The sequence below is a fragment of the Oryctolagus cuniculus genome, chromosome 15 (assembly GCF_051225735.1).
Source record: "Oryctolagus cuniculus isolate XC-2025 breed Fujian yellow rabbit chromosome 15, ASM5122573v1, whole genome shotgun sequence".
In the NCBI taxonomy this organism is placed as follows: Eukaryota; Metazoa; Chordata; class Mammalia; order Lagomorpha; family Leporidae; genus Oryctolagus; species Oryctolagus cuniculus.
The window spans coordinates 8,449,861-8,476,601 of NC_142881.1; the positions used below are offsets into that span (position 1 = coordinate 8,449,861).

Sequence of the window (26,741 nt, forward strand, 5' to 3'; positions counted from 1 at the left end):
ATGCGGCTTGCTCAGTGACTTAATGTGGGATGTCCAGTGTAAGTAAAGGTAGGGGGGATAGTTGTACCGCCATGACAGGCTTCACAAACTCCAGGAAGATGGGAAGGCCCAATTCTCAGAAAACGAAACTTAGTAAATACTTCCTGAAATTAATAGTCTCCTACTTCCTTGTGTGACCACTTCCTTCTGAGACGCATAGTCCCGGACTTCTGGGATGCACCAATAAAATGCTCAAATTTAGGTAATTGACATATAAAGAATAAAAGAACCAGTGTACGTGCGTAATGACGCATATGCTTGTTTACTCAAGTGTATAAAAACGCTGAGAAGGAGAGAGGCGGGGCTTCTCACCCCGCCCTGCACTGTGTTGTATGTGTCGGTGGGAGCCCCGGCTCCTGGCAATAAAACCATCAATCCTCTTGCCGTTGCATCTGTGACTGTCTTCTGTGGGTTAAATGGGAAAGTTCTCGGATCCCACAATTCAACATAGCCAAGCACCTGGGACCGAATCCCACCTTGGAGTGCGATCCAGCTTCCTGCTCATGCACGCCCTGGGGGGTAGCAGGTGATGACTCAAGTACTTGGGTCCCTGCCACCTCTGTGGGAGACCCAGATGGAGCTCCTGGCTCCTGGCTTTGGCCTGGTTCCACCCTGGCTGTTGCAGGCATTTGGAGAGTGAACCAATGGATGGAAGATCTCTCTGCCTTTCAAATAAACAAAAATAAATTAAAAAAAATCTTTTTAACAGGATATGACTGCTCCTTAAAAAAAAAAAAAAAAAAAGACTGGGAACCCCACCCTGCGTGGACAGCAGGGTTTAATGAGGACGCCCTTGACATTATAATCATTTCATCAAGAGTGAAACCAGCCGTTCACGGGACAGAAGGAAGCACGCCAGAAAGCAATGTATGAAGAAAAGTATTTTAATAGCTCAAACTCAAAGTCATCGTGCTCCCACATCTGAAGAGATCCCTAAAAAAAAGGCAACTTCGGCCGTTTCAGAAGCAGTGTTCGCCCGCCGCGCGGTCTCCCTGCGCCCCCTCCTCTGGGCGCTGCCGTGGCAGGAAGCACGCACACGCCCGGGACCTGGCTGCCGCTGCGCGCGCTGCGACCACAGCTCGGGGAAGGGAGGAGACGCAGGCCGCCTGGCTAAGCAGGCACAGCCCAAGCTGGCGAGCGGAAGCACACTGCAACACAGGGGCGGGGGCAGAGCTGCTGCCTGCGGATCCGCAGCGTTACACTGGTTTTGCCTGCAAACGATCAAGAGGGGTTCTGCTGGCCAGCGAGTCACCACCCAGCAAGCAAAAGGGCAGTCCGACGTCGTGGGCGTCCCGCACCGCCAGCCCAGAGTCCCATGCACCAGCCACCGGAGGCCCTCCGAGGCAAACGTGAAGTCCAGCTCCTGCCCCGACTACGGATCGATCTCTTCGGGAATGACTGTGATCATGATGTCTTCGTTGCCCCTGCGGACAACCATGTTCAGCGTGCTGTCCTTTTTAATGACGTCACTGACGTCATTGGCAGACACCACTGACTGTCCGTTGATGCTGATGATGACATCATTTTCTTTGAGGCCGCCACTGCAACACAGAGGGAAGCCCAGTGGTTACGTTTCTGCTCCTCCTGGTCTAACTCTGCACCCACAGAGTGGCACAGCTTGGAACGGAGAAGCCCAGGGCACACAGGGTGGGCGCTGGTGAGCTCAGGGGATGACGACTTAGACCATCTCTGCTCCGAGTTTTCTTTAAGGAATTTTTAGGCCAAATTGTCAATCGTGTCCATTGCAGAAATGCCTGCCAGTACGTGGGTGGCCTTATGGTAGGCTAACCCCAAAGAGGGCAGGAGGTAGCAGGCACCGTGTGCCAGGCACTCTGACCACGGCCAACCTGCCTGGAGTAGGCATCACATCGCAGAGAGAAGCTCCCATGGTGCCGGGCAGGACGCCCCCATCAGGAGACCCTTCCTTTGTGTCTGCCACTGTGACTTCTCTTACATGTGACACTGCCTATATGCAGCCACGGTCCTCAGCGGTCAAGCACAGGGATCCACAACCTTGTTCTCTAATGGGCCACACAGGAACTCGTTCAGGCTTTGAAGGCCACATGGTTTACATGGCAGCTACCGAGGTCAGCACAAAAGCCAGCACTGACATCAAATGGGCATGGCAGCTGTGTTCCAATAAAACAGGTTGCAAAACACTACTTGCATTTTGTAGTTTTCCCAACCATTTAAAAATGCATAGGGTAGGTGTCTGGGTACTGCTTAGGATGCCACAGCCCATATGCGAGTGCCGGGGTTGGTCTTAGCTCCACTCCTGACTCCAGCTTCCTGCAGGTGCACACCCTGGGAGGCAGCAGTGGTGGGGTTCCTGCCACCCACATGGGAGACCCAGGATGGAGTTTCCATATCCTGGCTTCAGTCTGGTCTAGCCCCAGCTGTTGTGGGCATTCGGGCAGTGAACTAGGACAGAACAGCTCTCTCCTCTCTCTCTCTCTCTCTCTCTCTCTCTCTCTCTCCCTCTCCCTCTCTCTCTTTCAAACAGATGAGATAAATAAATGCCTTTCAAATGCAAAAGCTATTCTTAGATCATGAAAGGTGCCAAAGCCAGAAGAGGCCACATTTTGCTCCAGGACGCGGCGAGGCCTCCGGTCTAGCACTGCTCTCTGCTGCTGTCAACCCCGGCAGCAAGCCCTGGGCCACCTCAACGTGTGTTACTTTGAGGTCACTCACGTTATTTCTCCTTCGGAGTCAACAGGTATGGCCAAGTGGTCACGTGCCCCACTGGAGCCCACTCCTGAGGCAGCTGTGTCCCCAGATCTTGGGGACACTGCTCCTTGCACCTTCTCTCCCCAGCTAGGTTTCCCAGAGACTCACGCCACAGCCATTCTTGATCTTTGCATTTGGATGACCTTAGCGAAGCGAGGACCTGTGGGAGGGCCTGGCTGGCCGGAAGTGCCCGGGTGTCGCCCACCTTTGTCAGGGGTTGATGTGATCATCTGAGCCCATTTCAAGAGCACAAGGACCCTCCCTGAGCAGCCCGCAGGGAGAGGGGAAGGAACAGCACTCACGCCTCGGCTGGGGTGTCCGGGATCACTTCGATGATATATGCGCCCGACAGCACGTCCGGGAAGTCCCGGTGGCGATCCTTCAGCTCTTTGGCTTTGCTGCTCCGGGAAAAGGCGCCAGTGTTAACATCAAGTGACCACAGACCTCCCTCTGCAGGCACTCGGCTCCCACCCAAGTGCCCTTCTCGTCCCCACGTCTGGCCCAGGACTCCTCCAGGTTCTGACTGCTCCGACATTCCCTATCAGAGTGCAAAATCTGCTGGGTCACCGCAAGGGAAGTGCATTAATCATTAGTCATTGCTATGACCATCGCTTCTTTGTGAATTGCAGCCACCACGCAAGGAACCAGTTTGGTGTAACACTGGTCTGGCTGGCAGCCCCAGCTCTGCCACAGCTGCAGCTGTGTGACCCTGAGAAGAGGCTCCCACTTTCCCAGCCTCTCTGTTTGCTGACCCGCAAAATGGGGCCAGTTATAGTACTGTAGGACAGGGGTCCTTGTGAGGCTCAGAGGCGCTCACCAAGGAAACAAAATGCACCAGGCCACAACCCTGGCCCAGAGTAAGCATGTTGACAAATGGTGGCGGGTGCCATGGCAACCACTCACGATGCCAGCCTGGCTGCACGGCACAGTGTCCTCATCCTGTGGAGGGGGACATGGAGGCACTCAGAGGTCAAGTCATTCCCAAGGTCGTTAACCATGAAGCCTCAGGGCTGGGACCCAGGAAGCTGGACCCCAGGGCCGCCCTTCTTTCCCTTGCTTTGTCTCTCCCACTTGCAGAGACAGAAGACAGTGCACATCTGAGTCCTGGAAAATCCTCCCACCTTCTGCAATGCTAAGATGTTAGCAACGTGTTAGTAACAAATTATAACAGCTGACTTAGCCATGCCTCTGTTAGTATATCCTGCTCCCTGCCAGCTTTGCCTGGGCCCTCTGGGCCGTGCCGGCTGAGTCAGTTACAGGACTCATGCAAGCACAATTTTTCACCCAGGTGAAAACCGCAGTATGTCAGGAGCAATCACAGCGGCAACTTGCACAGGTTCTGGGAAATCAAGCCCACCCCTCTGTCCCTGGCTTCCCAGCTGGGCCCGGCCTGCATTCCTGCAGCCACTGCCCACAAGGAGCTGCAGGTGGGGGAGGGTGCTTGGGCACTCCTGGAATGTGGGTCTCAGCAGGCCTGCCTTGAGAGCGGCCAACCCCCTGCTGCCAGCCGCCTGGAGAGGAGGCAGAATCTTCTAGACTGGAGACCCAGCTCAGAGCTTCCCAGCAAACAGGAGGCAAAGCAGCAGGAGGCCAAGACTGACAGCTCCATCTCCCTCCCAGTGGCTTGACTTTAAGCAGAAACTGAGCTGGCCCAGGGCAGCATGTGAGTTTCCTTCTCTGAGAGGCTTCTCAAGTTCAGGTTTATTTATATGTAAGACACAGACACAATGACCCCACGTACCCACCTGGATGTGAGTGACATCATTCGGATACCAATATACTTCTTCTTGGTGATGGCTTTCCCTGGGGTGACAACAAAGGACAAAAGATGAGTCGGGGTGTGCCAGGGACACCGGAGCCAGGGGGGAGAAAGAGGGGCTGAGGTGTGCTTTGCTCCTGTCTGGACTCCTCCCTGCCGTGGGTCTCTGGGGAAGTCCTGTCGTGTCACCCCGTGGCCAGGAGCCTAGGCACGACCCCAAGTCCTCACCGGCTCATCCTGACTTATGGCCCATCCCCCAGGCTGGCTCAGCCCCTCACACCCATCCAGAATGGGACCCCTTCGCTCCACCTCTGCTGCCTCCCTCCGGGTCCAAGCCCCCGGGTCTCTTGTCTGGGTGAGGGGCAGAGCCTCTGCACTAGCCCCCCCCCCCCCCCAGCCACCACTGCCCTCTTGCCCGGCTCCTGCCAGACAGTGCCCCCTGAAGACATCAAATAGATCAGGAGCCTCCCTGCTCCTAGTGCCACTCAAACGCAACCCCGGTCCCTCCCCAAGGCCCCGGCCATCCGACCGTGGGTAACGGCAGGGCCACCACCCCCATCCCCTGGAGTACCCCTGGGCCATCTGCTCTCCAGCACCACAGGGCCCGCTGCTCCTCTGCCTGCCGTGCCCCCCACACCCCCTCCTACATGGGCCTCCCCCAGTCGCGGACGCTTCTGTTCCTGGGCACCCTTGCCACTGATGCTAGCTGACCCAACTGTCACTGCCAGCCTCCCCCTCCCCCGCAGGATCACAGCTGTGAGGGCCCCGGGGAGCCATCCACCCCCAGCCCCAGCTGACTCAGAGCAGATGGGTGAGTAGACTACAAAGCGAGTGATGTCCCTGATGGTCAGCCGACTCATCAACCCCATGGAAGCAATTCCTGCCTGCTAGGATGGACGACGTGGGCGACATAAAGGAAGAATCCATTAAACAATGCCAGAAATCCCCTAGGACCGTGCCCGGCACACAGCAGACTGACCCAGTCCCAGGACCACAGCAGCCAAATCCAAACCAGGGACTGTCCTTTCTTCCCTTCCCACCAGCCTCCCTGGGGGAACTGAGCCTCAGGCCTGGGTCCCCGGCACTCCCGGCTGCCCAGTCCCGCTTACCTTTGGCCTGTCGGTCGTGGGACTCGGTGAGGAACTTCTTGATCTTGTCAGAAGGGATTGCGAAGGAGATGCCGGCTGTCACCTTCAGAGTGTTGATCCCGATCACCTCGCCATCCTGCAGGTGGACGGACATGTCTCGGAGGATGCAGGTGGGCTCGGGGCAGGTGCACACCCAGAGAGCAGGGAACGTGCTGAGGGGGTCTTTGAGCTGTGTCAGAAGTCTGAGCTCCTCAGGGGGCTGTCCACCCGCTTCTGCCTCTCCCACCCACAGTGACCTCAGGATGACAGGGCCCGTGACTGCTGAGGGTTGGTCTCCGACACCAAGGGACAGGACCACCTGGGAGGGACAGGACCACCTGGGAGGGACAGGACCATCTGGGAGGGACAGCCCCCCTGGGCCTCACAAAACAAGGCCTTGACTTCCTCCTCTGTAAATGCGCCCCCCCCCCCCCCCCGCCCCGAGCTGCCCCCTGCAGGTCTGACTCTGCAGCTTCCCCTTCCCTGCGTAGGAACCTGAGCTCTTCCTGAGCTGCCAGCCCTGCTCTTGCCAGCCAGGTCTCCAGGGAAGGCTCCTGGCCAGCTCCTGGCTGTCCCGCGGAGCAGCCACCCTCTGTGACACCGCCAGCCTGAGGGCCTGCTCCTGGGCCAGTCCTGAGGGCCCTGCGGTCCGCTCGTTCGTCTCTAACTCTGAACTTGGCTTGACCTCTGGCCTGATGAGCTCAAACCTCAGCTCGGGCCTGCCTGGCGCTTTCCTGAAACCATCAGGCAGGCAGTCTGCAAAGACGTGCCCATTCAGGGAGCGCTCCTTAAACGAATGAGATCAAGGGCTTCGGCAAGCTGGGGGTGGGGCGGGGACGGCGAGCACAGCCACGGATTAGGAAGCATAACTTAACACAGGTATTGAGCGGCCTTACCAGATTGACCAAGGGGCCTCCCGAGTTTCCATACTGAAATCAAACAGAAATGGAAAGGTCACGTGTCGGTATCGCTGGTCCAACCTAAGCCCCTGCTTGGCAGCATCTAGGTGACGGGGCACGCCTCTTCCCTGTTGCCGGGGACTGTTGCGGGGACTGTTGCGGGGACAAAGGCCCTTAACAAGCTTTGGAATGTTCTGGACGTGCCATAGTGGGGAGTTTGGGGTTGTGAAGGCCAGAGGCTCACGGCAATGGCCCTAAGCATCACCCCCCGGCCCCCGCCAGCGTCTTCATCCTGGGGTGAGGGCGCAGACCCCTCCGTGGGCCTCCAGCTTTGCCACGGTGGCTGGGATCCACCCAGCTGGTTTGGGTTCTGTGGTTTGGTGCCAGCTGAAGGAAGCATGGGATCAACACGGATCAGAGACGGGGAGTGTACACACACGGTGTTCCCTGTGTTTTGGAGGAACGCAGAGGTGGGGAAGCCCTGCTTTTTGGAAATGTCAGTCCTACTGGGAGAGAGCTGACGTGGAGACGTGGCTTTACAGAGACTCTGTGGATGCCGTGGGTAGAGCCTCACGAGCCAGACCAATGGGAGCAGGCCTAACACGGAGGCTACACCCAGGGAGAGGGGCTGCTGTCGCCGCAGACCACATAGGCAGCGGTCACAGTGCCTCAGGGCACACGCCTCTGCAGGCCAGGCGCCCCCCTGCCCGAAGGTTGCACCAGCAGCTCCCCAGGACCCTGGTGTCCCCAGCTGGGTCCAAGGGGCCTCCAGATTTATGGCTGGGCCACTTGCAGCTGCAGCCCCTGCCAAATCCCAGGTCCTCTTTGCAGGAGGGCCCAGAGATTCCTAACGGGGCTCGGGGTGGGGTGGGTGGGGGGTGGTCTCCTCTGCTTTCGGGGTCCAGCAAAGCCCCTGTGACCACACCACGAGGCCCTGAGCCTGGCTCTCCTTGGGCAAAGCTCTGCCGCAGGCTGCAGCCCGAGGGGCAGCTCACGTTGATGATGGCGTCCGTCTGGATGTAGTCCATGTCGGAGTTGCGTAGCCCCAGCTCTTTGCCGCCGCGCTGCGTGGTGCTGACGATGCCGGTGGTGACCGTGTTTTGAAGGGAAAACGGGCTTCCGATGGCGACCACGAACTCCCCCGGCCGCAGCTCCGAGGAGCGGCCAAGTAGCAGGACAGGCAGCTTCCCCTGCAACCACAAGGCCGGTGTTGGCAGCTGATCGCTTTACCAGGACGGACAGACACACGGACGGACACCGTGCGGGGCCACGCGGAGACCAGGCCTCAAGGGAGTTCAGGACCAACACCCCCTTCCCAGGACAAGGCTGGCTCTTCCTTCCCTGGGGAGCAACTGAACAATGCGGCCATAGGCCAAGGACAACGAGGGGAAGGGGGGAGGCCACGTGGGGTCTCCCCCATCTTGAAGCCATCAGAGCACACTTGCTCTGCAACTGAGGCCGGGAGACCATGTAGATTCAGGGTTTGGGGCCAGGCTGCCCAGGGTGGGCTGAGACAGAGAAGCCCCAGGGAAGGATGGGAGTCCGCACATCCCTAGGGCCGTGCAGCAGAACCTGCCCCACGTAAGCGTCCACACAGGCAGCCCCCGTCCTGGTGCTCTGGGGGGCTCTGAGGGCAGGGAATGGCAATGAGTCTTCCTGGCACACCTGTGCTGAGTGGGCAGTACGCTAGTGTGAAGACCAGGGCAGCGGCCGGCAGGCATCTGGGCCCTGAGGCACAGGGGCTGAGATGCAGGCTGCCTCTCCTCTCCTGAACAGCTCCCACTTTACTACCTGTGCTCCCCAGTCTGAAGCCCTGGTCCCCAACCTCCTGCCATGGCCAGCACAGTCAGGAGTCCTGAACAACAGCCCCACAGCCAGGCAGTGCCGGCCACAGCGGCCGGGAGACACAGAACCATACCAGGACCTCCCTCAGTCCTCCGGGGCTGGGGAGGGCTCTGAGTTTTTTTTTTATTTATCTTTACTTTTTTTTCAAAGGCAGAAAAACAGAGAGAGAGAGATCTCCCATCTTCAGGTTCAGTCCCCAAATGCCTGCAACAGCCAGAGCTTGGTCAGACTGCAACCAGGAGCCCAGAAGTCAATCCAGGTCTCCCAGTGGGTGGCAGGGACCAACCACTCAAGCCATCACCTGCTGCCCACAGCGGGCACATCAGCAGGAAGCCAGGACCCCAACCCAAGCACTGGGATAGGGGAGGCAGGATCTTAAAGGCTGTGTCCACACCCGCCCCTGGGGAAGGCTGTAGGCCCTGCTCCTTCCCAGCCTCCCCCAGAGCCAGTAACCCCTCCTGAGGTTCACCGAGTCACACATGCAGCTGCTCTGAGCGAGGAGGACTGGGCCCAGAAAGCACAGAGCTGGCCAGGCCTCGTCCCTTGTGTCTGTCCATGAAAAAGAAAGAGCCAAAGGGGCTGGCGGTGGGTGGAGCGGGTGGAGGCCATTGGCCACGTGAGCGCCCACCTCCTCTGCCAGGCACGGGGCGGACCCTGCTGACGAGCTGGGTGTCACTGTGCCCCGCTCACGGAGGAGGAGACTGAGGCCCCACGAGAGTGGGCAACTTGAGACGAGGCAGAGATGTAAATCCGAGACCGCGTCCCCAATCCCAGACTCTCTCATCCCCTACAGAGCACCACGCCCCAAAGATCCCACCAACACGGCCAGTGAGGATACGCCTGAGAAAACTGGCGGAGGAAGAAAGGAGGCCGGAGACCTGACCTGGCTCCGAGCGACCGCGCGCGAAGACGTGCGCCCCTCAGCCCAGCCTGCACAGTCCGGAGGCCAGGCCGCCTGCTGCAATCCTGCCCTGAGCTTACAAGCGCCAGGGTGCTCAGTTTTCCCATCTGAAAAGTGGGACTAATGTAGCACATCTCAGCCTCTGTGAGAATTCAGGGACTCAAGACCTGAACAGCGTTTGAATACCGCCTGGCGGCTGCAAGCATCAGTGTGACAGCACCATTGCTGCTATCAGTACTCGGGTGTAAGAAAGCCAGTGGGGGCAGAGGGGCTCCCCAGCCAGTCTGTCCCCCAGTGAGGACAGGTCAGCCTCACAGTGACCCTTCCCCTCGGGGTGACCCAAGGCCACTGCAGCTCCAGGCTCCTTGAGCTCACTGGCGCCCAACAGCACAGCAGCGAGCTCAGGCCGCCTGTTTACCCTGGGCCCCGGCCAGCAGCCCCGGCCAGCAATGACCTCAGCCGTCACGGCAGGGAGGGAGTTGCGGCCACTGAGGTGCAGCTGCCACTCTGGGGAGCCCCCTGGGACACCACTGTTCCTCGGGGCCCGGGCCTGCAGGGCTGGGCTGGGGGTGGTGTGGGGTGGGCAGGCGCAAGACAGGGTGGCAGAGGCCTGTGGGCTGGGAAGGCAGTTGCAAGGTGAGAGTTGGCTCAGCCCCAGGGCGGTGGGCCTGGCCACAGCCGCTCAGCCACAAGCAGAGAGGCCTGGGAAAGGCTGCCGGGGCCGGCCTCCCCGTGAGAGCCGCATCGGCACTGAGCTCCCCCCTCCCCGCCCCCCACGGCCACCCACCTCTGCCTCCTAGGAACAGAGCCAGACCCAGGCTCCCAGCCCTCCCAGGGCCCTGCAGGCCGAGACCTAAAGATAACTCACTGTCTCAGCCAAAGTCTGAGCTCAGGCCGTGGCTGCTGGGAAGGAGGCGAAGGCCTTGGGAGAGCTCTGAGGACAGAGGGGAGGAGCGGACCAAGGAAGGGCCGGCGAGCTGCCCGCCCCCTCCCCAGGAGGGCCAGCCTCGGGGAGACACTGTCTGCTGCCACCAGCCGTCCACCCGCTGGGCAGCCACCAGCGATGCAAGCCCAGGGTCCCAATGGAGACAAACTTCACTCAGACACAGGGGAAGTACAGACACAGGGCGGCCAGCTGGTCACACCTGTCCAGGGGGAGTGGGCAGCGCTGATTACCACCTCGGTTAAATGTTTATTCCCTCAGACATGTCCTAGGTCATGCAGGGCATTGGTGAGACAGAACCAGGCAAGACTGTGTTTGGAGGGGTCCTGGGGGGTGGTCTCACGGTGTAAGTGAAAGGAAGGAACTCTGGCCTGCACACGACAGAGCGTTTTCATGACAAAATTAGGGTGTATTTTGTACCCATTGTAGAGATGTGAAAACTGAGGCTCTGAGATGAAAGGGACTTCTCAGAGCCAATAAAGCCCCTGGCTACTTGAGGGGACAGGTTCCCAGGCTCTCGGACCTGTCCTCCCAGCACAAGCGAATCCGGAATTCTAATTACAGGCAGGACTCTGGAAGGGAGTGGTGTGGGACAGACATCAGCCAGGCCAGATGAAGACAAGCCTCCTTGTGGGGACCACTCGGCCACTGCTCCCCACCGGTGCCAGCGGCAGGTACATCCGCCTCGTTCTGGGCCACACGTGGCGCCATCCTCACCTCAGGCCTGTCTGCTCAGCAGCTACACCTCTGGCGGCCAACACCCCCTGGGTCACCGCACATTTCATTCCATCACTGTCTAGACACATGCTGCTCCGTGGGGGGGCCTGGGGCGCCGGATGCAGACACAGCCGGGAGGCACAGCCCCGCCCGTCTTGACCTGCAGATGTGCTAAGAAACAGTCCAGGGCCCACCCGCCCAGCCCAGCCCAGCCCAGCGCCCCTGCACCGTGTCTGTCTGCAGGTTGTCCCCGCCCACCCACATCAAAGCCAGCTCCAGGTGGTGCTGCAGACGCTGTGTCTAGGGCTCCCTTTGAACCCGGCCAGCCGCAGGCCCCACTCCTCACAGCCACTCCACACATGGCCCACCTCGCTGGAGCCTCTCTCATGCCCACCAGTAACGGGGTCAATGTCCACCCGACCTCCTTGACGGCTGACAAGGCCAATGGGAGACACCCAGCAGGAGTCCTGCCTGCGTCAGTCTCACACAAGCCAGCAGGCGGGAAAGCCAGGCTCAGGGGCTCACAGGGGGCAGGAAGGAGGCCTCGGATGACCTGGAGGGCCCGCAGCTCATGTCTGGCACAAGTCCTTCCAGGACAAGGGACACTCCTCCGAGAGCCCCTCACACTGTGGTCCACTCTCGCGCTGCTGGCAGGCCAGCCCTCGTGCCATGCGGGGTTCCACGCAGCCCAGAGAGCAAACACAGGCACCAGGCAGACCGAGAGGCAGCAGAGGAGGGCGTGGGAAGCCCTGGGTGCGGACTCCACACGGAGCCGTGTCTGGGCAAATGACCAAATTCCAGCCCTAGGCAGGACACGGAGGCGATGGCAGATTGAGTGCTGACAGCTGGAGAGGCTGGCCCCTGCACGAGGACAGGTGGCTCTGGCCACTGCTTTCGCTGGCCACAAACAAACAAGCAGGCCTGCAACACCGTGCTTGTTAACACCGCCCACGGGAACCTGCTCAGCCAACGTCCCAGTCTCCTGTGTCCCCATCACAGGGACACCAAGATCCAGGCAGCTGCTCAGGGCCCCCGGGCATCCTGTCTGATGGCAGAGGGAGAGACTGGTCATCAGAACACACAGAGGAAAAAGACCCAACGCGCATCTCCATGGCGTGGGCGGCTCAGAGCAGTCTCTGGTGTTAAATACCAGCACGAACACAATCCAGGCACACCAGTTAGAGGGAGTCAGCTTCTAGGCCCGGAAAACCCGACTCAGAGCGGAGCCAGTCTCCGCCGGCCCAAGAGCAGGAGGGTGCCGGGGTCGGTAACGCCAAAGGATCAAAGACAGCATCAAGCCTGAGGCTCCTTCCTCCTCTCTGTCCCTGCAACTTCACCCTGCTCTCACGGTGACAGGATGGCCACTGCCACTCCAGACATCTAATCCCCGTGCTAATCGCCGACAGCAGACTGCTTCTTTAGACAGGTGAACATTCCCGAAGCACAGGCACATCCCTCCCATGGGTCATCAGCAACACCTCGTGACGCGGTTACCCTCAACCACGCTTTGGCCAGGAGCACGAGGCCCCCAGTGGCTGCCTCAGACCCTCGGGGACCATCTGAGTCAGAGCACAGCAGGGTTAGGGCAGGGGAGAGGGTGGGAAGGCGGGTGGCCAGTACAGCCCCCCACAGCCAGGACGAACGGCTCTTGTTAAGGCGCTGCTCCTAACGCCCGTCTGTGCAGCCTCCACAACGGCCGACCTGGGACAGACGGCATGGGCTCCACGCAAGGCAGGCACTGGTGGCTCAGGGCCTGGAACCCGGCCTCCTGACCTCCGCCCCAGCTCTTCTCCTCCACAGGCCACTGCCCTTGGCCCAACATTCAGGACACGTGGCCAGCAAGTGGCAGAGAGCTGCTCTGTGCCCTGGGTCGCTGCATGGTGCAAGTGATGAGATGCATGCAAGGCAGAACAGAGCAGTGGCAGAGTCCAAGAAAAGTCAGCCGGCCCAGTGCAGGAGGCCGGTGCAGCAGCCCCACGGGGAGGGTCTGGCCGTGCTGGTCGACCACCCCCATCTCTGCGGGCGTCTGTCTGATGCTCAGATCCTGCAGCTGGGGAGCAGAGGCAGCAGGAGCCCACGGCACAGCTCCGAGGGCTCCCCCTGCGGCATGGCATCTGGCACGAACCACAGATGGACCACACTGACAGAACTCCCCACCGTGACGGAACAGCTGGGCCCGGGCTGAGCGCTGTGCCAGGTGAGGGCTCCCCTGAGACTTACACCCCAATACCAACCAAGGGGTGCAAAGGCAAGGATTCAGTCAAAACACACATGGGCAAGTGTGCATGAGTGCACCCCACAGGTGCACACCCAGACACACACAGGCACGCATGCAGATGCATACACACAGTCACAAATTCAGACACGCACAGACACAGACATGTATACAGAGAGCTGCACACATGCACACACAGACATGTACACACACATACACATTGATGTACGCAGACACACATCTGCACGGAGCTGTGCACATGCACACACAGACCTATGCACACAGACACACACAGGACACAGGCACGCATGCAGATGCATACACACAGTCACAAACCCAGACACGCACAGACACAGACATGTATACAGAGAGCTGCACACATGCACACACAGACACATACACACACATACATATTGATGTACGCAGACACACATTTGCACGGAGCTGTGCACATGCACACACAGACACACAGGCACACACAGACACACACAGGACACAGACACACACAACGATATACATAGACGTGTGCACATACAGATGTGTGCACATACACATACAGAGAGGCACACACATGTGTATACACAGATGTGCACACATGCACACACAGAGTTATATACACACGTCTGTGTGCGCACACACAGAGGTACATACACGTGTGTGCACACAGAGACACACATGCATACACAGATGTGCACACATGCACGCAGAGCTACATGCACGTGTGTGCTCACATGGATGTGCACACAGGCACATGCAGAGACACACATGTGCACACAGAGACACATGCACCACCTCAGGCTCCATGGGTGCTGGGGGAACGCCGTCCCCACAGCAGCACCCCACCACGGCCTGAGCCCTGCCTGCATCACCCCACCACGGCCTGAGCCCTGGCTGCATCACTCACTCTGACGTGGGGCACGGGTGCGACTTCTCAGGTCTCAGTTTTCCCACGTCTACGACATGGGAGCAGGGCCTGGTGATTCCAACGCTGTCTCTGCTCTGACAACCGGGGGTCTTTCCAGGACACTGAGCAATTTCCAGCCAATTCTACTAGCGGAGGGGAGTTCAAGGGAGATCACCACAAGCCCCGAGTTCCTGATAAACCTCTCTGTACCACTCCCTGTAAACCGGTGCAGCTGCGCCAGGGGCGGGCCCTTCTGGAACCCCCCCGATGTGGCCAGGCCAGCCTTCCACAGCGGGGCACGGACAGCAAGGACCGCGGATACCCCGGCATCCACCCGGGGGTTTGCCCACCAGCCCTCGGGTGCCCACTGGCCTGCAACCCCATTCCTGAGGCCCTACAAGGACAGCAATAAATAAACCCATTAAACCACACTGCAGGGAAGACGGGCAGCTGCTTCTCAGCCTAACGAGCCCAGTCAATTGCCTCTTTCCCTCCTTTGAAAAGCACAAAGTGCTCCTGAGTTGCAAAAATATTTTTCTTGCTGAGTCTGCAGGATCGGCCGCCTCCACCATCTGTCCAGCACACTGGCTTCCAGGCACCGGGCCTTGCAGCTGGGCCCACGCTGCTTAAAGTTTGCTTCAAAGGCAAACGCGGCACAACTGGCCGTGGCTCAACTGAGTGATTCAGTGTGCTTTCTGGAAACAGTTACGCGAACATTTTCTTGAACAAATATGCAAAGCAGGAAAGAGCTCATCCCCCTCCCCAGCGGGAGGCAGCACCGGGAACGTGCAGGCCCCTGAGCAGAAACAGACGGGCCGTGCAGAGCTGCTGGGGGGCGTCACCGGAGAGAGCGCGGGGGAGGGCGGTGCAAAGGTGGTCATCGTGGGCTATGAGCCCAGATGAACCAAAAGTATGCTGAGCTGGGCTGCAAGGGGACAGGACTGGCTACTTACAAACTGAAAATGCAGGTCCCTGCACAGGAGTGTGGCCTGGGGGTTAGGACGCCAGGCGGGTATGGTGGCATCCGGTATCACAGTGACTGGGTTCAAGTCTTAGCTGCACTCTAGCTTCTTGCTGGTGCACCCTGGGAGGCAGTGGACGATGGCTCAAGAGACTGGGTCCCTGCCATCTGCATGGGAGACCTGGATGGAGTTCCTGGCTCCTGGCTCTTGGTTTTGGCCTGGCCCAGCTTTGGCTGTTCTAGGGACTTAGGGAGTAAATCAGAGATGGGAGATTTCTCTCTCTCTCTTTCTCTCTCTTTCTTTCTTTCTCTCTCTCTCTCTGTCAAATAAACGAAGGCCCCTTGTTCATAATAGTGATGTTACAGGTACTAGACTATAAAGCTTTCTCCTTCCTTCCACATTCTCTCTCAACCTGCCATGATGTTGTTGTGGTCCTTGGGACACGAAGGTATTTACAGGGCAACACAACTCGGCACCCCACCAGCCAGCTGCCAGACCCCACACGATGCCCCAGCTGCGGTTGGGGAAGTCAAGCCAGCGTCTCCCCTTTCCAAGGGCCCACCCCAACCCATGGAGCGAGGGTGATCCCAAAGGCACTTCGCTCTGTGCCAGGATGCAGGGCGGATCTGGATCAATGTGAGAGGCTTGCCCAGGCCCAGGGGCCCACAGAACACAGCACGGCGCCGACACCCTGAGTCCTGGGTTGCATGCCACCATGCTGTGACGCAAGGTGCACACCCAACCCCAATCCATCCCATGCCAGGTCCCTTCCAGGGATCACTGCAGAGGGACAGGGAGGGGAAGGTCAGGCAGGACCAGGGTCCCCAGGGAACAGGAAGAGGGAAGACTCAGAACCAGTCCTGGGGAGGTGGGAGGCAGGAGGAGGAATATGACTGAGCTGAGACCACTGAGCACCCTCCCTCGTCTCATCACCAATCTCCATGTACAAATCACAAGTTCAAAGACAAAATGGGTAGTGACCGCAGAGCACAAGATCCTGTGCACAGAGCCTGACAGTGGGCAGGTCACAGGGCCTCACAGTGGGCAGGTCACAGGGCCTCACAGTGGGCAGGTCACAAGCCCATACAGCCAGCCCTGCCAGGGGAGGAGGCTGCCAGTGAGAGGCTTGGGATTCAGACCAGAGAGGGTGGGGGGTATCATTGACGACGAGGTCCAGGGTATGGTGCTGAGAAGGTCAAGAGTGGCTGCAGTGAGTGTAGCGTGCGACCCAGGGACCAAGAGGTCAGAGCACAGAGAGCCTACTGCACGGGCTCAGAAGAGTGGCATCGGGCCACCACCATCCTGGTCCCCAGCTGGCACGTTACTCCAGCTGTGCAGGGATGGGAGAAGAAGAGGCAGGGTGGACGGGAGGGTGACAGAGTGGGAGCGTGAAGAGCGGTGGGGAAGATGGGGGGAGGGGGCCAAGACGGAGGGGGCGGGGCAGAACAGAGGATCCTCCGGCAAACACAATAAGGGGGCTTACACGAGCAGGAAAACAGCTTCCTCCTTGCTGTTTCGAATGCCGCCATAATATTTAGTCTCCTTCAAGCTATACCAAGCAATGTTTGCCATTTCAAATATTCCTACTCTTGCTGTTTAAACCACAAAATGTCAACACTGCTATATGGGAGCCCAACGGCCAGCGGCTGTATACCTCCTGCAGCACCCAGGCGAGGAAAAACACTGTCTCAGTCAAGTCTAACTCTTGTCCTGTCCACACGGCTGTCCTTTTGATCCGTCCCCTTCACCCACCGACCTCAGTGTTCCGCCACATCAGATGCTCCATAAATATTTATGAAATCGATGAAAGGCTAAGTGAACGGATGAAAGAAAGAACAAACCAGACCTGTAAAGAGCCATCGGGATCTCAAAATTCAATAATAACGGGGGTGGGCCTGACATTTCCGCGTGGGCAGCAGACTCTGACATGGCCTGGATTTCGGCTGTCCGTGAGGCTACACAGCCTGTCCCTTCCAGCTGCTGGAGGTGGGCAAGGGCTGAGGGCCTCCCACCAGGCCCCGTGTCCAGCACATTGCAGCCCCGTAGCGTCCGCTCCATGGGACTGACCAGGCACAGCTTGTGTAGGTTCCATATACAGGGAAGTCGCCCATGACACAGCACTCTCTTCTAATCTGTCTTAAATGTTGAAAAGGGGGCCAGCGCTGTGGCATAGCAGGTAAAGCCACTGCCTGCCCACAGTGCCAGCATCCCATATGGGTGCTGGCTCAAGTCCCAGCTGTTCCACTTCCAATCCAGCTCCCTGCTAGTGCACCCAGGAAAGCAGAGGAGGATGACCCCAATGCTTGAGCCGCGGCACCCATGTGGGAGACCTGGAAGAAGCTCCTGGCTCCTGGCTTCGGATAGGCCCAGCTCCAGTCTTGCAGCCATTTGGGGAGTGAGCCAGTGGATAGAAGATTTCTCTTTCTCTCTCTCTCTTTCTCTCTCTGTCTGCCTCCGCCTCTGCCTCTCTGTAACTCTGACTTTCAAATGAATAAAATCTTTTTTATAGAAAGATTCCTCCATGTCTTTTAAAAAAATGTTTAAAAGATGCATAACTTCCCTGTATGTAAAAATAATTTGAGATTGTGGAAGACCAAGAGCATATGTTAAGTTAATTAGACATATATTCATGACATAAAGCAGGGACATAAGAAATGCCAGTGGTTTCTGTGAGCCGCCTGGTGGATAAAGCAAAGAGGAAAACACAATGAGTCACATGTTCCTGTTATCAGCATCTGGTGCCTTATTTAACAAAAGCAACTTGTTGATTAGCACATGTATTAGAATAATCAGTCCTCAGCTCACCAGGTCTTACTCCTGCCTCGCCACAGGAAGAGGTCTGGACGGCTTTAGGAAACCACTGACGGAAACTGTATGGATCCTGCCCCGGACGAAGGCCGGCTAGATCATTAAGAACCTTTGTAGTGGCAGACTCTGGGGAGACTGACTGCGTAAGACATTGGAACTTTCCAGGGCATGAGCAGGACCCCCGAGAAACCAAAGCCAATAACTAATGTAGACAACACACTAGAAACCAGCAACCAGGAACAATGACTTGTATTCTGGAGGGTTCTGAGAAACTCACTGGAAAATAAGAGTTTGCACTTCATCCCAGACCCAGGTCCCCCAGGCTGAGCAGCAGAGAGAATTAAACTCCACCTGCAATTCTTGCCCCGCCCCCTGGTCCCCCTGGCCGGCTCCCTCTGTCCCTCCCAGCTCAGTTAGGGCTCCCCTGCCTGCATCACCTCCAGGGTCTCCCCGGCTCGTTTCTTCTACTTGCCTCCTTCATGGACTCTCATCACCCTATGCAACTCCACTGTGCCTGTTTCCTATTCCAGCTCTAAAGCCCCGAGGCTTTTGCCCATGGTCACTGCATCAGCGGCATGTACCAGAGAGTGTGGCCAAGACAGATGCTCAGAAAACAGTTATAAAATCAGCGAGTGGGGGCTGGTATTGTGGTGTCACAGGCTACAGCTGTTAGTGATGCTGGCATCCAGTATGAGAGTCTGGCTTGAGCCCAGGCTGCTCCACTTCCAGTCCAGCTCCCTAATAATGTGCCTGGGAAGGCAATGGAGCATGGTCCAGCCACCTGGGCACCTGCCACCCGTGTGGGAGACCTGGGTGAAGTGCCAGGCTCCTGGCTTTGGCCCGGCCCAGTCCAGGCCATTGCAGCCATTTGGGGAGTGAACCAAAAGACAGAAGATCTCTCTCCTTTCTCTCTCTCTCTCTTTCTCTCTGTTACTCTGCCTTTTCAATAAATAAATCTTTTTTAAAATGAATAAGAAACAACTGAAAGAATGAACAAACCAGACCTTATAAGATCCACTGGGCTTTTAAAATTGAATAACCACTTGCAAAACACCTGGGAATCCGGGTAAGCGCCTTTCTGTGGAGATAACAGAGAACTGGGCAAAAAGGAGGCCTCTCTGGGCTTTCTCCTACAAGACCACAGCTTCATCTTCAGCCAAGAAGTGCAGTCCCCACCAAGAGAAAGAGCAAACAAAATCGGCCTCTCCTGCTCCCCCAGTCACTTAGCACTCACCTCCCCTGGCCCTCGTGGGCATGTCCACCACCCAGGGCCACTTCCAGATCCTCCAGGACAAGGTGCTAATCTTTGGCACTGGGGTTGCACCACCACTGGGACTGGCAGCCTTTCTCATGAACGCTGTTAGCTTCCCAGGCCATACGGTCTCCCAACCAACTGTCCAATTCTGCTTTGCATGGGCAAAGTGAATGGGCAGGAATACGTCCAATAAAGCTTTACTAACTAAGCAAGTGGAGGACCAAATTCAGACAACAGGTTGTAGTTGGCCAAAGCCAATCTCTGACCTTGTCAAGTCTCACTAAGCTGCCGATGAGACTGGTTTCTGTTCAAAGAGGACAGGAGACGGTCCCATCAGGGCACCGGCAAATCCGGTCCCAGCAACCTGGGAGCTGCTTTGTCGGACCCAAAACTCATGGTGTGCGTCCAATTCCCTGAAAAGAGGGTGCCAGAGAGGGAAAGGCACTACCATATTAAGAGAAAAATATGGCCAAAGAATTTCCTCAAGAATCAGCTAAGTTCCTGAACCGGCGCCAGAGAACACTCAGGGCTCCAGTTGGGAGAGTTTGAGGAAGTGAAGTGTGTTCACACGTCCAAGGGGGCAGCGATCTAAACAGCAGAGCAGCGGCCAGAGGTCCTGGACGGAGCCTGACACACAGGAGCAAGGCCGCGGCCCCTCCCTGCGGGGTGTGCAGTGCCTGGTGCACACTGATCGCTGCCCCCTGGAAGCGGTCAAGATCAATAGCGTGAGAGAAGCCTCCAGCGTCAGCCGGGCTCTGCGGCATCCTTGCAAATGCAACGCGAGCCATCTGAGCTCTGGAAGAGAAAGAAGAGAGACCACAAGACGCCCAGCACGGACAGCGTGGGGGGGAAGAAGCCAAAATGGAAAAACACAGAAGCAAAATGAAAGGGTGGCTGTGGCGCGCGCGCTGCGCTGTGGACTCCCAGTGGCTTGGGGAGGATGAGTGACGGCTTCCCGGGATGTGCGGGCTCTGTGTTATCTGATCTGCTTTTGGACAAGCCTGCGCCACTGAGTCAGCACCGTCTGACAACTGGGTTTGCCTGAGGAGACCCCGAGTGAGTCACGACAAGCCCCGGGCCACTCCCCTCCCCGGCCGGCGCCAGGTCCCGGGGGGGGGGGGGCTGCCTGGACCCTCCTCACACACCGAGAGCCCAGGGCAGGGAGTCAGAGCAGGGCAGGGCTGCAGGGGGCCGGCATGCGCCCCCTTGTAGAAGCTGCCAGGATGGGCCCCTCCGGCCAGCGACCCCGACCTGACCCCCGCGCTCAGGGGTCCGGCCATCCCACGCCACAGCAAGCTCGGCCCTCACAGGGCCCTCTGCAAACACAGCAGACCCAGTTTCTAGCGGCTTCTCCCTGGACCACTTCAAACAGGCCTGTGGGTGCCGGAGCAGGCCAGGGATGGGCGCAGGCCCAGGCGGAGGGAGGAAAACTGCCTCGCAAGCCCGGGCAAGGCTGTCTCCAAATATTTACCTGGCGGTTGGCGTCAGGGGAGAGCGCGGCAGGAAACCACACAGCCTCGCCAGCACCCTGGGCCACTGAGGACCACAGGCCGGCCACGGGCCTGGCACAGCCTCGTGTCCGCTCAAAATCCAGGTGATGGGAGGAGAGGAGACGGAAGGTGGATCTGCCACCAGCCCTCTGTGTGGGCACCTCCTTATCTGAAAACTGGGGGCAGCCCAGCACACGAATTCCCAGTGCCTTTCCCCAGGCCACCAGCCGAGCAGCGGGCTCCGGGGTTCACACCAGGAGACTGTGGCCAGCACCAACGGCCCGACAAGCCTTCGCCCCCCAACAGCAGAGATGAACTTGGACCAGCAAACAAACGAGCTGGTTCCAAATGGTGATGGAGATGAGGAGGGCGAAGCCAACAGTGGACTGTGATCAGATCAAGGTCATCCCGGGCTTCTGTGTCCCCAGAGGGACAGGGTAGGGCAGAGGGGACTTGGCACGGGAGCTCCCTCCTGGAGGGGTCAGGAGAGGGTTGGCTAAGGCAGAAGTTAATGGCAGACCTGAGGCAGGGGGTCTGCTCTCTGAGGAGCTGGGGGAAGATGGCCCAGGGGAAGGGGAAGGCCAAGGCCCTGAGGTCCCCTGGCTACTGGGAGGCCACAGAGGAGCCAGGTGGCTGACAGCAGGGAGCGCAGGGGAAGGCGATGAGGTCAGGAGGGAGGACGTCACCCCATCAGGTCCCACCTTCAAGGCGCTGGTCAGGGGCTCAGGTCCCTTTGTAGGAACAGTGGCTCAGAGGGCCTGGGTTCCAGTCCTGGCTCCACTTCTGTTTCCAGTTTCCTGCTAAGGCAGCCTGGGAGGCAGCAGGCAATGGCTCAGGCGCTTGCCAGGATGGAGTTCCTGGCTCCTGGCTCCTGGCTCCTGACTCCTGGCTTCTGGCTCCTGGCTTTGGCCTAGCCCAGCCCCAGCTATTACAGGCATTTGAGAAGAGAACCAGCAGATCACAGATCTCCTGTGTCTGTATCTGTTTCTTTCCTCTACAATTTTTTTTTATAAGAACAGGGACTGGTGCTGTGGCACACGTTAATCCTCCACCTGTAGCGCCGGCCTCCCCCATGGTCACCAGTTCATGTCCCGGCTGCTCCTCTTCCGATCTAGGTCCCTGCTAATGGCCTGGGAAAGCAGTAGAAGATGGCCCACGCGCTCGGGCCCCTGCGCCCGCATGGGAGACCTGGAAGAAGCTCCTGGCTCCTGGCTTCAGATCAGCTCAGCTCCAGCTGTTGCGGCCATTTGGGGAGTGAACTAGTGGATGGAAGACCTCTCTCTCTGTCTCTCCTTCTCTCTGTCTGTAACTCTACCTCTCAAATAAATAAATAAAAATCTTAAAATTAAAAAAAAAGGAAAGGAACGAACAGTGGGACATCTGCAAAGGGTTTTCTGCGGAACAGGGAGCCAGGATCTGACAGCTTTTTCTCAGCACCCTCATGAGCACAGCTGGGACAACAGCTGTTACAAAGCCGCCCCCCTCGCCCCGCCGCCCACTTCAACGCCTCCTTGGAGTTTCTGCCCTGTGCTCTGGCCTCAGGACATCCGACAGCTTTCTTTTCACATTTCTCACTCTCTCCCTCCCCCACCTCTCCTGCTTGCGAAAAGGAACCACCTGGACAAAATGCTGCCCTTGGAAGGAAGCCACCGCGTCTGCCCACACGGCCAGCGGCTCACGGAGGCGGTTTGCAGCGGAAGCTCCAGGACCCTGTTCTCAAGGCTGCTTTCTGTTAAGATGTTTACGTGCTCACTGTGCCCGCTTCCCTCCTGCAGGCCAGTGCTGGTCCCGCCACGGAGTCCCAAGGACGGGGTCCAGGAAAGGATGCCCAGCAGGGCTGGAGGCGATGGGCCTGCAGGGGGCGCCCTCGGTCCTCCAGCTTGGCAGGCCCAGCAGGCCAGGCACAAAGGGGGCTTCTCGGTGGTCTTCCCCCAGCCTTCTCCAGCCTCAAAACACAGCACACAAAGTGAGCACACACGTGTCTGCTCAGCAGCTCAAGCCAAAAAAAAAAAAAGGAAAGTTCTCTGGTCACACGCCCAGAAACATCTCTGGCAACTGCAAGCCCAGCAACTTCGAGTCCCTGGAGGAGACGTGATGGCAGCTCCAAGAATGGGAGGCAACGCAGACACCTCGGGCTCAGAAAGTGCCAGACCAGGCCAGAGCAGGGCTGTCCGCAGCGGGCCTCAGAAGCCAGCTGCTCACCTGCCTGCTCCAACCAGGCCATGGATTCACACCCGGGCCCTGGGACCAAGGGTCCTGCCCAAGAAGAGCCCCCCAGGGGGCCAGCGCTGTGGCACAGCAGGTAAAGCCACCACCTGCAGTACCAGCATCCCATACGGGCACCGGTTTAAGCCACAGCTGCTCCACTTAGGATCCAGGTCCCTGCTAATCTGCCTGGGAAAGAAGTGGAAAATGACCCAAGTCCTTGGGTCCTTGCACTCACATGGGAGACCTGGAAGAAGTTCCTGGCTCCTGGCTTTGGATCAGCCCAGCTCTGGCTGTTGTAGCCATTTGGGGAGTGAGTCAGCAGATGGAAGATACCTCTCTCTCTCTCTCTCTCTCTCCCTCCCTCCCTCCCTCTCTCTGTCTCTCTCTCTCCGCCCCCTCCTTCTCCCCCTCTCTCCCTCCCTCCTTCCCTCTATGTAACTCTGTCTTTCAAATAAACAAATCTTAAAAAAAAAGACCCCCTCCCCAGAAGGAAATGCTGGCTATTGTACCTGGAGAAAGCAGGGAGGGGACATGGAGTGGACAAAGACAGCGATGGCCACAGACAGCATCAGGAGTGTTGGCTCAGGAAGGACGATGCTTATCCCTGGCATGAACCCTCCAAGTGCTAGGGAGGACCTGGACTGGAGGAGGAACCCCAGCTGGTCCCTGGGCCCCGGAGCCACGGCGGCCACACCAGGCCCTGCCAAGGCTGCGCCGGAGACGCCTCTGCCCAGCACATCTATATCGGTCCTCATCCCTCAAGTCCAGAATGTGCTGGCTCTGTTCTGCCTTCTCTGGGCTTTCCGGATGGTTCCTCTTTCCCTGTCCCTAAGACAACGAGACAAGAGGCCAGCTCACACCCCAGCCACTGCCTACTGCACAGTCACCAGACCGCGGGCTGGGGCGTGAACCTGCGCTCCCATTTGCTCAGGTGGGTGGCTTCGGCCAAGCCGGACCCTCCCCCGAACAGCCACATCCCAACGAGGGGACAAAAGAGAAAGAGCTGGCGGGGACGTCTGAGCCTCCCGACCTCCACCTCCGTCAGCACAAAAAGCAGCCAGGCTTTTGTGTGGGTGTCGGCAAGTTCGCATCCTTTCATTTCCCGGTCTGTTTTGAAAAGCCACATCGGTTCCATTTTCAATGTTCCAGCGCTGTTTCTGGAGACCCCGAGACACGTGTCCGACAGCACGCAGCTGGCTGAACTGCCAGACACCCGGCGGGGACGGCCAGAGCCAGGCCAGAAACCCCTCTGCGAAGCTCATCTGTGCAGAGAGCTTTCCCATCTTGCCTGAACATGCCAGAGATGACACAGGATCTGGTCTCTGTCTTGGCTCCAAAATCTGAAAAGAATATCCCTGGGCCAGAAGCAGCTGCCCAGGCTGCACCCACACACTCTGACCACGAATGCATCCTTGGGGCAGTGCACACGGCACAGGCCAGCGCCCTGGCTACACACAGCCCCGCCTGTGCCGGCTGCCTTCCAGGGGCTGGGAGGCGAGGGTGAGGCACCAAGTCGTGTGTGCAGCCACAGACTGAGCTACTGCAGCGGCCTCCTTCCGGGGGCCACCCCACATCCTGGACACCTCTCCAGTGGTGTGTTCCTGAGTGCGATGTGCCAGACTCCCCCGGGGCTATTTAAGGTCACGCTGTCCTGTCGCACAAACAGGCAGCCTCCAGCCCGCCAGTAATGGCCAGGGGCTGGGTCTCGGGCACTTGCAGGAGAGTAGCCAGGCTGGCTTGGGAGGCTGTGGTATGAGGTACGGCTATGTGGCCTCAGACAGGTTCCTTGAGTTCTCCGAGTCCGGTTTTCTTCAATAAAACGGGGACGACGCAGCTGTGCTGCAGGCGGGGTGATGTCGGAGGTGAAGGCAGAGTCTGGCCCAGTTATCTCGTGATCAGGAAGGTGGTTGTGGCTGGCAGTTCCACAGTAGCCTCAGAGAAGCGCCTCACAGCTGCGAGCTAACTCAAGGCTGGCTCCCACACCTCAGAAAGGAGCCTGGTGCTGTGACCAAACAAAAAAACCACCACCAAAGAAGAGCCAGAGTCTAGAACCCCACTGTGGGAACAGCACACAGAGCTGCTTCCGGAAGCCCAGAGCGCGCAAACAGCCGCCGAGCCGGCAGCGGGGACTGCTCAGCCGGCGCCCAGGTGGCACCCAGGTGAGGAGGCTCCGTCCTGGCCCTCAGCCAACGGTGCTTTCCTGGGCCAGGGCCGGGACTCCAGCCTGCCCTGACTCCCCCTCCCTTCTGAAGTCCAGGGAAACCGGAAAACACACTCGCTGCACGGCGCCAACCACACCTCCCGAATCAGGGTGTCCGCGCGTGCGAACGCCCGACAATCAGGAAGAACTGGATGTGCCTTCAGGATAAAGATGCGGCGGAGCAAAGAGGCAGAGAAACTGACCGCAGGGAGTATGTTTAATGGAAGGCATCTTCAGATACAGCGTTTCCCAGATTGCGCGGCTTTGCCTCCGCGGCCTCCCCACCGCCGAAGCGGTGCATTAGACCCTCCAAGTCTGGAGAAGTATGGCAGGGTCGCACCTCCTTGCAGGGAGCCACATGCGCTGTCACACAGCAAGGCTCCGAAAAGTTCTAGAAAGAAGAAACCCATTCGTTTCAAGTTTGCCAAAACTTGTTAAGTCCGGAGCGTTGCTTTAAAGCGCATCTACCAAACTTCCCAAATCCCACTTTGGGAGATCTGGCCTGCTTTCTGAGCGGTTGGTTACATGTCAATGACAGGCCAACCAACACAGAACACTGATGTAGACTGTGAATCCAGATCACGTCCACGGAGCACAAGGAGACACACTGGCCACAGGGACCGTGGGGCCAGCGGTGGGGCGGAAACTCGATTTTCACCGATCACCTTGGCAAACTGATTTCTTGACAAACTTATGGCTTTTCTTTACAAACAGTTAAACCACTGTTTTTAAAACTCTGATCTGGGGTGGCCGTTTGCCTCGATGGTTAAGATACTGGGTAAGATGTCCGTGACCCATACTGGAGTGCCTGGGTTTCATTTCTGGCTCTGCACCCGGTGCCAGCATCCTGCCAGTGGGCACCTTGGGAGGAAGTTCCAGTACCGGGGTGCCTGCCACCCATGTGGAAACCAGGATTGAGTCCCTGTTCAGCCTGGCCCAGCCCTGGCTATGACAGGTGTTTGGCAAATGAACCCTCAAACAGAGGCTATCTCTCTGTCTCTTTCTCTATGCTGCTCAAGTAAATAAATATTTTCAAAACCCACACAGATATTTAAAAACTCTGATCTGATAACCAGTTTCTTCCAGCAGCTCCCAGACCAGGACGTCACTGTCCTTTGCCTCCTTCGGACTGGACCTGCCTGGCTTAGACCAGCTTCTGTTCACTCCCTGAGATTCCCACAAGATCAGAGGGCATCAGTGCCCTTCCACCTCCAGGTCTCGCCAACTTCTTGGCCAGGCAGGACTCCTGAGAGCTGGGCCCTGCGGGTGGGAACAGATTCAGACGGCGGCGCCGAAGTCCACTCACCTGGTGGTCAATTTTGATGAGCGCGATGTCTGCCTTCTCGTCCACGTCCTTGATTTTGGCTTCATAGGTGGCTCCATTCTTCAGCTCCACCTTGACCCGGTGCTTGTTGGTCACCACGTGGGCATTGGTCACTATCAGCCCGTCTTCCGACACGATAAACCCAGACCCGCTGGCCACGGGCACCTCCCTCTTGGAGAAAGGAAGCCTGCAGCCAGAAGCAAACACAGGTGAGCCTGAAGCACCTTGCAACACACCCCTCCCCACCTGGACAAAAGGGCACTGCATCGGGACACGGGTCCAGCAGCTGCCCCGTGCACACCGGGCTTCACATCTGAGAAAAGTAAACGTGAGGCCCATTTTCTGGATGCAGCAAAGAATTCTACTTAGAAAATACTCTTAGAGAATCTCATTAGAGCCAGAGGTTCTTCAAACATCT

At 58.2% G+C, this 26,741-nt stretch overlaps 1 protein-coding gene across 1 annotated transcript in view; it reads right to left on the bottom strand.

Annotated features, from left to right (window-relative positions):
• Nucleotides 1-907: 907 nt before the first annotated feature.
• Nucleotides 908-26,741, bottom strand: part of HTRA1 (HtrA serine peptidase 1) — a 51,000-nt gene continuing 25,166 nt past the window's right edge. Inside the window, exons 3-9 of the mRNA XM_051824326.3 lie at nucleotides 26,306-26,510; nucleotides 7,547-7,741; nucleotides 6,549-6,581; nucleotides 5,635-5,749; nucleotides 4,512-4,569; nucleotides 3,069-3,164; nucleotides 908-1,580 (exon numbers count right to left, since the gene is read on the bottom strand). Coding sequence (XP_051680286.1) covers nucleotides 1,412-1,580; nucleotides 3,069-3,164; nucleotides 4,512-4,569; nucleotides 5,635-5,749; nucleotides 6,549-6,581; nucleotides 7,547-7,741; nucleotides 26,306-26,510 — 871 coding nt within the window. The 3' untranslated portion in view covers nucleotides 908-1,411. The remainder of the gene's footprint in view (nucleotides 1,581-3,068; nucleotides 3,165-4,511; nucleotides 4,570-5,634; nucleotides 5,750-6,548; nucleotides 6,582-7,546; nucleotides 7,742-26,305; nucleotides 26,511-26,741) is intronic.